Source organism: Chrysemys picta, chromosome 4 (genome assembly GCF_011386835.1).
Source record: "Chrysemys picta bellii isolate R12L10 chromosome 4, ASM1138683v2, whole genome shotgun sequence".
In the NCBI taxonomy this organism is placed as follows: domain Eukaryota; kingdom Metazoa; phylum Chordata; order Testudines; family Emydidae; genus Chrysemys; species Chrysemys picta.
In genome coordinates, this window is record NC_088794.1 from 109,483,154 (window position 1) to 109,499,823 (window position 16,670).

The window sequence follows — 16,670 nt, forward strand, 5'->3', positions numbered from 1 at the left end:
ACTTACATAAGTACAGGAAGTGGGTGGCATCCCTTTAAATAGACTGTGAGCTCTCTACGCTCCAGAAGCCATCAGAACCCTGCAAAGCATCAGTGTATATGTGTCGGGAGGCATTGCATGTTGTGTATACAGTAGATTCTGCTTTCTAGCAGCCGCTTGGTGGACAGCAAAAAGTTACCAATAAGTGGAAAGCAGGTTTGCGGGCCTACAGCCAGGGATGGAAGTGCCAGATCATGCCAATCCTGGGCCCCAGGATAGACTTCAGGCCGGGTAGCAATGGGGAGGGGGGATATGCTACTTGTGCGGAGCTGCACAGTACTTCTCCCTGCAATTTCCAGGCTCTGTCCTGCCCTGGAACCAGAGGCCTGGGCTCAAATCATCCCAGTGCCCTCTGCCAATGGAAAGCCCCAGCCAGAGGTGGGTTTACAGGGCTGCAGCCAGGGAAGGAAGGACTTTGATGTGTCGAGTCCAGCACTACTCCCCCCACCCCCACCCTATGGCAGGGCAGGATGTAGCCCAGAGAGCTCAAGGAGATGTATTGTGCAGTCCCAGAGCTTCCTTCCCTGGCTGCAGCCTGAGAAGGAAGTACTGGGGTCTGCGGAGCACCAGCTTCAGGTTGATTTAGGGGGGGTTGCAGCCAGCAAAGGAGGCACTGGGATGTGCCGAGCACTGGCCACAGACAAGTTTGGGGCTACAGTCAGGGAAGGCACGTCCCAGCACTTCCTTCCCTGGCTGCAGCCCCACAAACCTGCTTGCAGGCACAGCTGCGGCTTTTACAAATAGCCGGCATGCCTGTTGCCCACATCTGGAGGAATTAACATTACACTAAGTTTGACAGTATTGGCTCCAGACAAAATGCTTCTATTAACTGAAAGTTGTTGTTCTCTAGGTTGCTATTCAGTGGCGTCTACTGTAGATAGTAAACAGTTATTTGGACCACAGTGTGCTTTTGTGGTTCTTTGATATTCCATTTGTTGCGTAAAGAGTGAAAATCCCAACAGCGAGTAGCTCCATTGAAGTCAACAGGCCTGATTATTATTATCATCAGCATTTAAGTAGTGCCTAGAGGCCCCAGCTAAGATAGGTCTGCATCATGCTAGGCCCTGTATGACACATAGGGAATGTCTACACTTGGAGCTGGGGGTGTGATTCCCAGCTCCAGGAGACATACTCACGTCAGTTCCTAGTCAGCTAGCATGCTAAAAATGAAGTGTAGCCACAGCAGCGTGAGTGGCAGGATGGGCTAGCTGCCCAAGGTAGCCATCAGGGGCAGAGCCAAGAATTGAACTGTGATGCCAATTCACAGCCCTAGCCACAGTAGATTTGCCTCCAATTTTACACATCTGTAACCGCTTTGAATTAAGTGGTGTGACTCCTGATTTACTTTGGTGCAAGTGAAAGGAAACCCCTTTAGAACCAGAGTGGTGCAAAACTGGCTCTGGCCTCCAGTCTCCCTCATGAAACCCTTGTGCATTGTTGGTTTTCCTTATACCACGGTGAAGGTATTCAGCTGTCGTAGTATAAATACCTGGGCAGGTTATAGGCAGGGAGAGAAGGAGTTGAAGATGATCCCAGTGTTGAGAGTAGGAGAGACAAGGCGGCTGACACAGGGAATTGAGTTCACAGAGAGAGGAGCCGGCATAGGAGGAAATAGGAAGTTCTGTATTAGCTGCATTAGGTTTAAGGAAATAATGGAATATTCAGGAGTAGATATCCGAGAAACAGGCAGAGTTGCAAGATTAGGCAGCATGGGAGAAGCTTTTGGCAAAGAGGTAGCTTTATGAATCACATTGTGAGTGAGCTCACTCAGAGAGTCTCCAATGGATCAGAGAATACAGAGCAGGGACCCTAAGAATTGGGAAGGATGCAGTCCTCAATGACTTTAGTGAAGACAATTTCAGTGGTGTGAAGGGAGCAGAAGCCAGTTGGAGGGGATCTAGGAGAAAGTTGGCAAAGTATAAAGTCTTGGCACCAAGAAGCAGACCAGTATGATCAAGAAGACGAAAGATGACGGGGTGGTGAAAGATGTCAGCTAGAGAGGAAAGTGGGGATGAGGGAAGGTCTCTCTAAGGACAAAAAAATGTAACACATTCATGAAGGTGGAGGCTTAAAAGTCTGAATGAGAGTGAGTGAGGAAATGAAGGAAGGAGACAAGGAGATCGGGGTCCAAATTAAGGAGGAATATGAGGTGCATTGAAGCAAAGCAACTTCAGAGTCAGTAACTGACTGACATAGTCAAAGGAGGATGGGGAGGGGACCAAAGTGCCAGATGCAATTAATTCTGTCTTTAAAAAAATTGGTGAGCACCTGAGAGGAGAGGGAGGAGCTGATGAAGTGCATGGGAAGGTTTCAATAGTGTGTCCAAAGAGAAGCAATGGCAGGGGCTAAAGGGGAAGGGAGGGGTGACAAGGGAGGAGGAGAAGCAGAATTATTCTGCCAAAACAGAACAGATGATGTACTTAAGGATCTAATAGCAAGGCTTTTTCCTGGAGTCCTGTAAGTAGGACATAAAAAGCTTAGCATGAAACTGACAGTCAGAAATGAAACATTGCACAGATCTTAATGCTAGCTACCCAGAGTCCATAATCTTGCATAACATGATAATGCAAACGCTAATCGTTAGCCCATGGGACAGCTTTTTGGCTCTGTGTAGGGTTGTGATTTTCTTATGTCTGTTTTCAGGAAATGTGATGAGGCGGCCATAGGGGAAAGGGACAAAGGTTGTGATAACAAAGACCTAAAAAGCCACAGCCATGATTTTCTGCTCAGAAACCCTGTTCTTTGTGTCTCAGTAAGAGCACAGCATGTACCATAATAACAGTTCTGAATACAAGGGTTGCCATACTGGAGACATCCCCTGTTCACTCAGTCTGGTTCTCCAAACTGAGGGCCAGATTTTGGCTACTCCTGCATAGGTGTGTAAGGGAGGCGAGAGTGTGGGGGGAGTCCTTCCTGCCACCTTGCACACCTGCATGGAAGGCAGCCAGAATGTTGATGCCACCTCAAAGCACAGGAGTCAAGGGCATACTCTATCTTTAACTTTTCCCATCCTCAAAAGTCACCCCGTTATATAGCTGAACTGCAGCCGATTATGAGTTTCTTCTTTTCTTGATAGACTGATCAAATTATGTTATCAGACACCATTCTAAAGAACTGCCCCGAATTTCAGTGCATTAACAGCAGGTACATGACAGCTGCAAACAAATGACATGCCAGACACCTATCGTAGGACATGTCTACACTTGAAATTTGTTGTGGGTTTCATGTATCAGCATCAAGTGATCCACAACAATTGTTTCATAAGCAGTGTGTCCAATCCACATTGTTATCCAGGGATTAAGGCACTTTTGCTTTGTATCATTGTGGCCACACAGCACTGTGATGTTCTGAAAGAAATGCTCAGCATTCTGGTTGAACATCCCATGGTGCATTGCTCCATTGCTGTGTTGTATGCATTTGGGGATTTTTCATGCTGTGCATTGTGGAATACCTACCAGAAAGCGATGGAATTCTGGAACTTGGGGCCAAACTAAATAATTCCTTTGAGTCCTCTTCTTTCATCCCATCAGCCATCAGTTTTTTATGAGGCACCCAGCCCCATTTTCAAAGTGCTGCCAGGCAGCATGGAGGAAAAAATGGGAAGTGCTGCAATCCTCCTGGTGATGAATATAAGCAGCCTGCTGCAAGCATATCTAAATTAATGCAATGACTTCAGAGCCAGGGAAATTAGGGTGCCTGAGAAGGAAGAGGAGGCTGAAATTGAGCAGATGCTTCTCCTAGATCTTTTCCTAGAGCAGCTTTACTTGATGGACCGCACATGGGCAGCGCATGGCCCTGGCATTTGGGGAGACTGGCCTGAGCACCAGAAGCTCCCCTGGCACCTGGACCATGGCCCACCCCCTGCTCTGTCCCAAGGCCCCACGCCCACTCAGCCTCCTCCCCTGAGGCCCTGCCCACACTCCACCCCCACTCTGCCCCAGGCCCTGCTCATGCTTGGCTCCCTCACCCATCGTTCGCTGAGTTGTTCCACACACCCCTGACACCCCCACCGCTTGCCGAGTTCCTCCCTTTCTTCACCCCTTCTCCCAAAGGCCCCCCCACCCGTTGCTTGCTGAGTCTCTCCACACCTCCTCCTCTGAGGCCCCCACTGCCCACAATGTCCTTCCTCTCCTCCACCCCTAAGACCCCACGCCCGCCAAATTGCTCCAGTCCCCTCCCCCGACACCCCCCACTGCTGGCTGCTTGCCGTATCTCTCCTCTCCTCCACCCCATCCCTCAAGACCCCTGCCACTCACCGTGTCCCTCCTCTCCTTCACCCTCCCTCCTCCCCCAGAACTCCCACCCACCGCATCACTCCACCCTCCCCGAGACCCCCACTGCCTGCCACTCACTGAGTCCCTCCTCTCCTCCACAGCAAGCGACGGGTGGTGGCATCTTGAGGGAAGAGGGGAGGAGCAGGGACAGGAAGAGGTGGAGCATGGGTGAGACAAAGCAGGAAGGGGCCTCGGGGCGGAGTACAGGTCAGGGCCACCATGGTCCAGGCTTCCACACTCTCAAAGGCGACAGGTCAGCGGCTGCACTGCAGAGGAGACTTAGCCTCCCCTGGCCTATTATAGCTGTCATCTATGAGACCACAGCTTTTGGGCTTAGCCAACTAGTCCTGACTGGTGGGACAGGACAAAGCCACTTTCCTAGAAATTGTTGCAGCTGCAGTGGTGGAAGACCTTCGTGAGAGCTTCCCTCCATGTGGAGAAACATGTGGCCATCACCATCCAGAAGCTCACCTCCCTGATTGCTACCAGTCAGTAGCTAACCAGTTTAGTGTTGGAGCTGTCAGAGCTGTTGTCATGGAGGTGTGCACTACTGGCAAAGTAGCCATAAGTCTGGACAATGCACAGGAAGTAGTTAATGGGTTTGCATGGTTGGGGTTCCTGAATTGTACTGGGGCCATTGATGGGACCTATGAGCCTCTTCTTTGCTCCCTCCCACCCCGTCCCCAGCAGGCCTTGGAGCTCACCCACAGAAAGGAGTAATTGATTCATTGTGCTGTAAGGCCTGGTTGATCACCAAGGAAGATTCACCAGTATTAACATGAGGTAATCTGGAAAGGCCCATGATGCCAGTTCCCTTTGGAAACTCTGGACAATGACAAACAGTACTTTGGCTCCAATAGTCATTATGGACATGGATGGTGTTGCCATTTCTCCTGTCATTCTGGGTGACCCAGCTTACCCCTCCACTCCTGCGGCTTATGAAGCCTTTTACTGGACACTTGGGCAGAAGAATGGAGCTGTTTATCTATACCTTGAGTAGTTCCAGAATGACAGTGAAATATGCAATTGGAAGATTGAAAGGTAGATGGAGAAGTCTGAGGCTGGAGGCTGTTGAGAGCTATCTGCCTCTTATGATAATTGCTTGCTGTGTTTCTCACATTTGTGAGAGCAAGGGAGACAGCCAGGCTGAAGGGTAGGAGACGGAGGTGAGCAGACTTGCTGAACATTTTGAACAGCTAGAGAGGACACGTCCACAAAATGCTGCAACTACTTAGGGGTACAGAGTCAGGGCTGCACTGTGCTCCTTCTTTGAGTCTAGAGGCCATTTGTGAACTTCCACATATTTTCACATAAGGCTGTAATCATGATGACTGCACGTATCTTCATATGTATTAGTGGAAGGATTTTAACATACTTAATGGGTGACTTTTAGTATAGTGCATGTGTGGATTTTATGACAGTGAAGCTGGGTATTTCAATGAATTATGCAGGACTCAAACCATGAATATAAAGACCTTTTCAATGGTTTCTTAATAAATAACAATGGACACACCCAGTTCAATGTTTTGAGCAGTAAAATGTTCTTGAACATGCATAATGCTGTGCAAAGCTAAAAGCCATTTAAAGTTAAACCAGTTGTGTGCAGACAAGTTTGGGCTTTCAAGGTCAGGAGAGGTGTTTGCCTCGCCATTATCCTCAGCTACTGCATTTGTGTCATCATCTTCCCCAGTTGTCTAGAACCCCTGGGCCTGTGGTAGAGGAGTGTGGCTGTGGTTTTTGTGGCAACTTGGGAAAAGGGCTAACAGGTGCCAGATGGCCTGTGGTGTTCGGGGAAGATGGCTAGCTAGAGAGTGCAGCAGAGGCAGGTTACTCGTTGCCTGTGAACTGGTGCAAGCTGTCCTTACTTTGGAGGCTGTTACCCTGAACTGGGTCCCCCAAATAGAGAAGGATTCTGATTTAAAAAAGGCAATGGGCAAACCAGGAAGAGATGCCATGCTACCGTTTGCCCAGGTGGTGCCCCTAGGGCTGGTACAGATGATGGTGGGTCAACTGGGCAGAAGAGAGAGCAGTAAGCATCAAGGCGGAGTGGAACATTGGTACATTCTCTGGCATGGCCACCATTTTGAGCAACTGGTGATGGGGTTGGTAGACCAGGAGGCAGAGAGTGGGTAGACCAACCCTACCACCAGGTTGGTCCTGGGTTTCCACATCTGTGTCTGCCCTGGAGTCAGATGAGAATCTGGATTTCAGGATCAGTCAGTGAGTTCACACAATTTAGTGGTTGAGTGGCGGGATCTCCAGCAAACACAGTAGCTGGAGACCATGCATGTTCCTTCATCTGTCCTGTTGTCCTTAAAATTCTTATAGCCCAGACAGAGCTCCTTTGCCTTATTGCAGCACTGGCTTGGGTCCCATTTGTGTGCCCTGTCCTGCACTTGTGGTGATACCTGCTTAGAGACTTGTGCTAAGTGACTGCCATTCAGGTGGGCCTGTATATGCGCCTCTCAGTAGCGGGCAGTGAAGTCCAGGATCTCAGCATGGGTCTATGCAGAAGTATGATGCATGACCTATCAATAATCAAGAGGATGTGACACAGTATGTGAACTCCCTGTGAGCTGGAGTCATAAAGGATAGCACCTGCTGTGTACAGCAGTCAGGGTGCTCCTGGAATAGCATACGGTGCACAGGTACAGGGCACTCCAACAAAGCAATGTGAGTATACCAGGAAAGGACTTGGCAGATACACAACAGTTATTTTGGGATTGGGATGCATCCACACTGACTTTGTTACAGGTAAACTCATCCCAAATCTCAGCAAACCCACTCCCAAAGTGAGTTTAAGAACGTGTGTTAAAATGGCAGATGATTTGCAGCAAAAATAATTAGTTTTTTTTATACAAGTCACTTTAATGCAAAATAATTCAGGTTAGCCCAGAACAAATTTCAAGTGCAGACAAGTCCTTACAAAAAGACATATACACGCCTCATCTCAGTTAGTGAATATGTTTATTTAATGTTATTTCTCACATTAAATTAAGTGCTTTTGATGATGCTTTGGAGAAATAAGAAATTAACAAATGCTTTTTTAACTTGGCAGTGATTTGTTTAGTAGCATAACTTCCTTATACGGTGAAGTAATTTCATTTATTATAAGGAAATACTATCTCATTGATAGGTAAATTATATTTGTTCACATGTTCAACTCTGCAGCACGGAATACATCATTACTTCCTGAATAGCATGGTTCCACTGTAACTTTTCTGATTTGTCCTTTTAAGTTCTTTTCATTTGCCCTTGTAATAATTATACTTTGCAATTATGTTGTATCTATATAGTTTTTTTTATACCATGCCCATCACTGGTCTCTGAGCACACAGGGCTCCACTACTGGCCCCACACCTGCCCCCAGCCTTGGCCCCCTTATCCCTGTCCATGACCCCCCTTCCTGGAGACATGGCCCTGCTCCTGGCCTCAGCTGTTGGGAGGGGGGGAGGGGCTTGAGGTAAAAAGTTGGGGATAGTTTTGCTGGCTTTCAGCACTCCCACTATAAAAAGCATTCCAGTGCCACTGTGCTGCAGGCTGTTTATGAGCAGTCCAGACTGGAAGCTACAGCAGCAAAGTAGTGTAAAAGGCAGGTGGACCCAGCTACTCACTAGTCTGGATTGTACCTTGGGTGTGTCTGTCAGTTTTTCAGCCTTTCCTCAAACAGGAAGATCACACAGGCTTGATGCTCAATAATGACCTTTTCTGCCAACAGGAAGTTTCAAAGCATGCACCTTGGACAAGTTAGGGAAAAAAGGGTGGCAGAGAAAAAACACTGACTCAGGATGACAATTTCCCATGTAATCATTTCCACACTGACCTTTGGATCTAATGCAAATCAGCAAGAGCCTAGCCCTTTGAGCCATTCTGCTCCATGAAAAGCAGCCACTGGACCAGGGGCATGTCTTAAAACAGTTCTTGTTCCATAAAGCCCACCAAGAAGAGAATGGAGGTGCAGGTCCCCTCTTAAAGTTAATGGTCCAGATTCGCCAATACAATGCAGCTCCTTTGTGCCTCTCAGGTGGTGCAAAGTGGCTGGATTCTGGCCGTAAATGGCCAGCAGAGAATTTCCCAGGTAAGAGGGGAATGCCTTGCTGGCATGAAGGGAGCAGAGCAGGCTCTTGCTGGGAAGGAGTGGGCATGTTGGAGGTGGGGAGGGACCCCTATATCAGTGACTTAAGTTAAAGCAGGCTACCATCCTCTGAGCCAAGAGGTGATCATCTGCAGAGGAGAATTTGGCTAGATGACTTTTGTCTCTGCAGATGCTGAAGAGAACAGTCTGATGAACTCTCAAAGTGGATGAGACCCACTTATTCCTCTTTCCCTCTATGAACTGAGAAGAACCAAAACCTGCTGTTGATCATGGCTTAGGGAGGCATTCTTAGCTGGCCTACAATGAGTGCAATTAACTTTGGCCTGGTGGACTTGGGAACAATGCAGGTCAGACCACTAGGGACTTCATACGTGAAGGGGGACTGGAGAAAGTGATGTATTAGGGCAGTGGCTCTCAAACTTTTGTACTGGTGACCCCTTTCTCATAGCAAGCCTCTGAGGGCGACCCCCTGCTTATAAATTAAAAACACTTTTTATATATTTAACACCATAAGTGCTGGAAGCAAAGCGGCGTTTGGGATGGAGGTTGACAGCTTGTGACCCCCCAATGTAATAACCTTGTGACCCCCTGAGGGGTCACGACCCCCAGTTTGAGAACTCCTGTTTTAGGGCTACACTCTACACAGCTGCTGACAATTCAAGTAGGGGATTTGGTGTTGGCTCTAGAGCAGATGACTCTCTTCTTGTGGGAGAGGAAAAATATTTACTATCAGCTTTGTAAGGCAGGGAGAGGAACTGAAGATGGTAGAAATGTGGTTCCCAGAAAGAAAGTTAACTCAAGGCTCTTGTCCAGCAGAGATTCACTGCATTAATAACTGTGGTGTTGGGGTCTGAATGAACTTTCTTCCTCATCGCTGCAGATGAGAGATAGATGGGTCAGTGGGCTAGCTCTCCTCTAAAAGCCAGGAATGTGAACCAGTCCAATGACAAACCAAGGACTTGACATTTTTTAATAAATATACATCTCAGGTATCAAAATAATTATAAACAAAATATACAATATATACATGATATACAACTGCTAAAAGTTTAGCCATCATGCCACATCCATAGGGAAATACTGTTTCCAATGCAGAGTTAACATTATTGCTACCTTTCCCATAAAAGCCAAGAGGTCATTCTTTTGTTTCAATTCCTCTCTCTGCATTACAGTACAAAGAGCAGCTGAGGTCAGTCATTAGGAGCGATTACAATCAGCCCAACAGAAATCTATGCAATTTCTTCCAGCAGATGGGATACTTATGTGAACCTGTCCAGCCATATAGGGGGAAGCAACTCCACAGAAAAACTCACTAGTCATCTCTCAGATACATTCTTGTACCCAAAATGAATATTCAGGTGGATCCAGTAGTCTGTCCTCATACTGTTCAGACATTTTGACAACCAGTTAATCCCTAACTGGCACAAATAAACATAGATTTCTACTGCTGTTACACATCCAACTCCCATTAGTAAAAGTATGGGTCAGAATGTGAAACCTGCTGTTATAATGATGTAGTCCATGGTGTGCAGTGTAGTATTTCAATATCTTTTTCACATTTTATCTTTTTTTTAAAGAAAATACGTCAGCTTCCTATACATATATAGAGTCATGTCCTTTAAGGGAAACCTCTTCTTCAAAATGCCAGCTGTCGTCCTCCAATAACACAGTCATCATACATTATCTAGAAGGGAAAAAAAAATATATATATATATATATCGGTTAATGCAGAGTTCTACAAGTAGCACTCAAGTTCACCTTGGAGAATCTCAGGCCAAATTCTAAGTATGATGCCTTGATTTCAACAACACTGCTCAAGAGTTAAGGCAAGCAGGATTTGAAATGAACTCTTTAGACGTATTCAATAATAAATGATAATATAGATTTAAGAGGAAAAAATTTGAAAGTCGTGGAGAAATATATATTTGAGAAGGAAACAAACCAAAACTTTGTCACAAATGCACTAGCTATCTCCAACAGACTATGGAGAGAGAGGCACATATTGTGACATTAGTTTTAGCAACCTTCTTTCCCCTCTATTTGTATATGCTGTTTGTGTGCTTTTATATTTGCATTTCTAATGCTCATTCAATAAAATCCTGATTAAAAAAAGAGTGCTAGATTTCATGTTCCTTAAATGAACAAATTTCTCTTTGAAATCATGGGGGTTGGGAGAGGATTTGCTTAACTCCTGCAAAAAATTGGCCCCGAGTAAGAGGAAAGGTTGTCTAATTTACACTTGGATTTTGTAAGTAAATGTTATAGATTAGCTCTGGGTATCCAATGCTTAGGTCTTGTACTATATTCCCAATGCCTGCTATTTAAATTTTTTAGTTTACTTTAAGTTTGTAGGTGAATTATATGTAATACAGTTAATAGGCCATCAAAGCATCAGGAAAAAACACAACATAAGAGTTGTGTGCATGTTTTCCCGACAACTTTAATGGGAGCCATGTAGAGGCACATAAGGGTAAAATTTAGTTCTTCCTTATAAAAGGGTGAAAATAACTACTTACTTCATCCTCTGTGAATTCTGATTCTGATTCACAGCTCTCCTCATCCTCACTTTCTGGTAGCATTTGTAGGTCAGCCGTGGTTAAGTATTTCAGCTGTTCCTGTATGCTGAAGCTGTCTCTTCCCCATGTGAGCTGGTATGGAGAATAGCCCTGGTAGGTCACTTTGTTCACATCAGCCCCGTGTTTTACCAGAAGCGACACCAGTTCTGAATTCTGCAGGTCTACAGCTAAGTGGAGGGCAGTTCTGCCATTACAAGGCTCCTGGTTAGTAAAAAATAAAACAGGTAATTTAATGTCAGGATAGTTAGGCTTGGCACTACCAAAACTGTACATTCCTACTCCAGCACTATCATGTTTGGATAAACAAAGAGCTTCAAATACACACCTGAGCATTGACATCTGCTCCCAAGGACAGCAAATATTCTACTATAGCCAGATACCCGTGAATAGATGCCAAATGGAGACATGTGTGTCCTGTAAAACAAGAACGTAGGTAAAAATTAAGTACTTCCACTTTAATGCATTATCAGTCACTTTAGTCTAAACACTCTTCTAACACACTATCATCATATCTTCGGTTTGAAATACAATCACCATTATCCAAACTGAACATAAATTGTCCCATCCGAACTTTATATTGTGCATTGATGATCAGATAAATTAAAAGGCATCTTTATTTCTTAGATGCTATGTTTTTTTTTCCCACCCACTGTTAGACTGGAACTTTTTTTAACAAAAAAGAAACAACAGAAAAATGTCTACAATTAAAAAAACACCAAATAAATAGCTAAACAGTGCTATCTAAAACCCAGAGAATAAAGTTGAAGAGTGTGAGAGCCAGAAGAAAGCACTGGCAGTTAGGAGGGCTGGAACTTATTCCCAGCTCCAGCATTGACTGCAGTGTGATTTCAAGGAAGTCACTTTACTGCTAGGCCTCAGCCTCCCCATTTGTAAAATGGGAATCATAATGCTTATCCACCTTTATAAAGCTCTTGGAGATCTATGTCACAGAAGCACTAGATGCTGAGAATTTTATTTATGCATACCATTGTAGTTGGCAGACTGTAGGATTGAACATAGGTGGTGCTGTTGGCAGTACTGAGTGAGGACGCTGACAGCTCTGACAGAGCCCTGCTCACAGGCAATATGAAGTGGTGTATTTCCTCGGAAGTCTCTGATCTCTGGATCACATCCGGCCTTGAGAAGAATCTCAGCAATTTCAGCCTGATCTGTGATTACTGCCAGGTGAAGTGGAGTCTATTATAAAAAAAAGAAAAACAAAACTATTGTAAAGTACATTACAAACAGGAAATATGTTAGAGACAGCATCTGAGCACACAGCCCTTCAACCACTTGGTGATTCTAGATTCTTAAAAATAACGTAAGAATTTGCTTAATATTTCGTGCTCACTAGGAACACTGTATTCAAGAATCAACAGAGTTCCCTTTTAGCTTGGGAGTGACTGATTTAAGGCTCTCTTGATAGCAGAGGGAGATACAAATAAAAGATATCTTTTGTATGGCAAACAATGGATGAGTGGAAAACACCATAGTATATTTTAAAACAATGGTGCTTTAAAATGCCATTGTCAAGGAGGAGAATATTGGCTGTACACAAACACAAGTTTGTCCTGGGCGATCTTGTGGGGTTTTTTTGGGGGGGGGGGGCGGGGGGGCAGGGGAAGAGGTGTCATATGTGAGTTGATTAAATATCTGTCATTTGTAAGATTTGTTTTAGAAAGTTACTAAAGTCACCAAGGGGGTCGGGGCCGTCTGGCTTGTTTGGGCTGGAATGCAGATGGTTTAAAGTACCTGGTTTAGGTTATTCTGAAAGTTCAGGAAGGCAGGATTGGCAGTTGCCTGGCGAATGACTTCCAGGCTCCAGGCCTTTTCTTCGTGAATAATTGCCAAGTGGAGAAATCTACACAAGGGAACAGAAAAAAACAACCCCTCAAAGTCGGTCCTAGAACAATGAGCGGGGGGGGTCACATCAGGCCAGGGTCCCAGCAGCCAGCCCCGGGCAATGCCCCAGCAGTCACGTGCACAGGCAGCAGGCTGCGGCTTTCGCAAGCCCGGGGTTTTCAGAGGCCGCTGCCTGGTGTTTTCCGCGGGGTTGTTATGAGCTGAGTGTTCCTGGCAGCGGGCCAGGGACTTTCCACGGCACCTTCCCCCTCCGCCCAGCCGGGCGCCAGCGCAGGCCCCGCCCCGCGCCGCCAGCACACTCTGTACTTCCCCCTCCCGGCCGGGCTGGCGGGCGGCCAGCCCCGGACACCGAACTCTACGGCCACCAGCCCCGCGCGCCCGCCTGGCTCCACACGGCGGCGAGGGTCTCAGCGCAGCCCCCTCCCCCGCCGGCCACAGCGCCGTATGTTCCCCTCGTAACGCCCCGGGCCCGGGCCCCTCCGTACAACCGGCGCAGGACACACACTTACGTGTCTCCGTCTTCAGTCACTTGCTGTTGCCAAGGCTCGGCCGGCTGGTGCGGCGCCCCCCGCTCCTCCTGGGGCTGGAGCCTGATGTCCGTCAGCTCCTTCACCAGCAGCTCGTACTCCTCCTCCTTCATGGAGTCCAGCCCGCTGTCGTGCCGGTCGTCCTGCAGCAAGCCGAGCTGGCGCTCCTTCTTCAGCGGCTCCATCGCTAAGTCCCGCCGGCCAGCCGGGCTGCAGCTGGGCTGGAACATGGCTCGGCCTCCGCTAGCACAGGCGCTAGATCCCCTTCGGCTCCTTCGCAAGCGACCCAAGTCCAGGCTCAGCGGCGGCGGCAGGCGAGCACAGTGTGAGAGCGGCGGCGGGCGGCGGCGCTGGATATACGCCCTCTGCTGAGGGGATTTCTGTAGGGGCGGAGCACGAGCCGCTGGGAATTTCCAAGCAAGTCAAACAGCAAGAACCAGCCTGTGCCTGTCTGCGGCGTTACATAAAAAGCCCAGGCGAGGCTCGCAACGGAGGAATCCCCTGACTAGCCCGCCCCTCCCCTCATTTTTTTAATCACCAGAGGGAAAGTACTTGGTACAGTACAGGTCTGTGACTAAGCCCCTTCCCCCCAGGTACTTCCCTGGGAGCCGGCCTTAGGGAACTCGCCACCTTTTCCCCACCCTGGGCTTTCCCTTCACCTATTCTCGTGACCCCGGCCTCATACATCCTCCCTCTGGGGCTAATAATACACCACGGGCAGCGGGGGTGCCATTACTCCCGCCACTAGGCTGCTCCCCCGCCAGTCCCCCTTCCCTATTCGCCTCGGGACGGGATGCGCACAAGCCAGCCTCCAACCCGCTTGCATTCATGAAGATCCCGCGGGGTTTTTTGTGTGCGCAAAGAGTAGGGTTGTCGTGGTCACATCTTCACAGTTCACATGGTGCTGACCTAAAAGCCCCTGGAGTTGCAGCTGGATGCTGTAGCGTCCTTATGTGGTATTGGTGCAAGGAAGCGGCTGTATTTTACTCCAATGCTGGGTGAGCCCCTCTCTCTAATATGTCAGTTTGCTGTGGTGCAAGGCACTATTTAAATGTAAGACCCAGCATTAATAATCAATAGCAGCAACACTAAATAGATCTAAACCCGAGAGGAGTTTGGAATCTGACAATCTTTTAACTATTCAGAAGCCTTAATTTGCACAACTGTAGCCCGTAAACACTTCTTTAAGTGTAAAGCCTACTAGGACTTCCTCCTGCATCCAGTGAAGTCAATGGTAAATCTCCCATTAACTTCTCCGGGTCAGGATCAGGCACATACCGTGGAGTTCCCTTTCCACCCCAGTTGAGACAGTACCTGTCAAAGATTAATTCACTTTTTTCCCCTCCCAAAAATGTAAGTATTTAAATAATCAATTTTTCTCAGGAAAAGTGACTCATTTTGCCAATGGTATACTGTTTATTGTTACCCATTATCTAGATATCCCTCTCTGATAATGCCTATTGAGTGCAATGACATCCACTGATAAAGATCAAATGAAAAATTGAAAGCACCTAGACTGATAAAAAATACTTCTAGGCCAACATGTGGATTCAACAAGCTAAACTGACTGGGATTCCTGCTGAATTTTGCTTTTTCTCCTCAGACATGGGGGATTTCCCCATGAAGAATTTTTTCCTGCAACCACACTGAGTAATAATGTCTGAGAAATTTTCTTGTCTTCCTCCCCTGGGATGGAGCCGCTGAGAAAAAAAAATTATGAGAAAATCCAAAGATAGAGGAAGAGGCAGAGGGGAAAGAGGTGGTGCTCGTTGGGCAGATGGTCCAAATTTTTTCAGGCCAGCTGCAATATCACTGGACTTTCTTATAAGAAGTAACAATATTAATTGCTAGGTCTGGAAAAAAAAAAGTGCCTTTTGGAAGGGTTCATAAAAGCTCCACAACTGTTTCTTTCAAAATTTCAGGGTCATGGAGTTTTCATGTGTTTGCCCTTTTTGGTTAAATCATTGTCTTTCAAAGGGAAGTATAATTTAACAAATCCATCTCTTTCTCACTAACTGGAAGTCTGTGCTGTACAAACATTAAAGTTTTTTTTCTTGCCCTTGTTGCTATGGCAATCGGAGGAATAAAATATAATAAGAATCCTGCAGCCTGCAACCAGTGCTTTAAACTTCAAAACTTCCCATTCTGGTTTAAATGGGTGGGTTGTCCAATGCCTTCCATGCTTCCAACACTTGGAGTTGTCAGTAGTAAACACTGAGTTACGTTAAAAAAATATTCTCCCAAAAGAAAGACCTTTTCAGATGCACCAGCATTTAGATTTGCTTATTTTAAGTTTTTATGTTAGTGTAGTCAAGGTTAAAAAGTGTAGGTGGCAGCAGAAGGATGGAAAGTGACACGAGGGTCAACCCACTTCCTGACCAATGGGAATGGAAGTGCCTGACTTTCACAGCCATTTCATGCCTTCATATACACTCTTCAGCAAGCAGCAGTTTAGGTTTTGGAGGCTACAGTACCTTAGGAGAAGAGCATCACATTACTTAATCATAAATAAAGACAAATCATATGAAGCCAGATGTTTTGATCTCCCCAAAAGTGCATTTACAATAGCAAAGCTTCTCTGATAACTTGATTAATTTGTCTCAGTGGCTTGACAGCTGTTACACAGACTGCCTCTAGCTTTGGTAGCAACCGCAAGACTTGCGTCTGCCAAGCTAGTGAAGGTGGGTATGATGAAGCCTCTACCTAAAGAGGACAGCTAGGTGGCTAGTCAATGTCTATGGTGACATCTGCTGGGCCTTTGTGGAATATCATTGCTCAGACCCTAGATAAGGTTTGTTGAGGAGAGAGGAGTGTCCAGTACATCATATAGCAATTGTGACCCACCATGGTCTTGCATTTGAGTAGTCAGATGGGAAGGTAGCCAGGTAGTTGGAATATGGGAAACGTATTTTTTGAGGAGCAGGAAGTGCTCTAACTTGTATATCTACGAGACATATGGACCAGACAAGATGGTTGAAGCATCAGTTACATTTTGCTAGTGATTTTGGGATTAAAAAAATTAAATGTACACTATAAACATTTACATCCTACATACTTTTATATTCTAACTGACCCAGATGCCAGGTCACTCTGGGTAGAACTCCCAGACAAAAGTAATTAGGATGGAGCTGAGGTTCTTTTAAAGGAGAGAATCAACCCTTAAGAATGTCAACATTTTAAAATAACTAAACGCCGGAAAGTTACTTTATAGCCTCTTCATATAGGTCCAATCCAGTCCTCAGGATAGTCAGTGGAAAGACTCCCCCTTGACTTTAGTGGGAATTGGCCTGAGTCT

At 46.4% G+C, this 16,670-nt stretch overlaps 1 protein-coding gene across 1 annotated transcript; it reads right to left on the reverse strand.

Moving 5' to 3' along the window:
• Nucleotides 1-9,365: 9,365 nt before the first annotated feature.
• On the reverse strand, nt 9,366-13,605 carry NFKBIA (NFKB inhibitor alpha). Its single transcript, XM_005307522.4, has 6 exons — nt 13,358-13,605; nt 12,738-12,846; nt 11,972-12,182; nt 11,311-11,399; nt 10,926-11,186; nt 9,366-10,093 (listed from the first exon to the last, which is right to left on the reverse strand). Exons 1-6 carry the CDS (start codon nt 13,603-13,605, stop codon nt 10,046-10,048), a joined length of 966 nt encoding a protein of 321 aa, XP_005307579.2. The 3' UTR covers nt 9,366-10,045.
• Between the last annotated feature and the right edge of the window lie 3,065 nt (nt 13,606-16,670).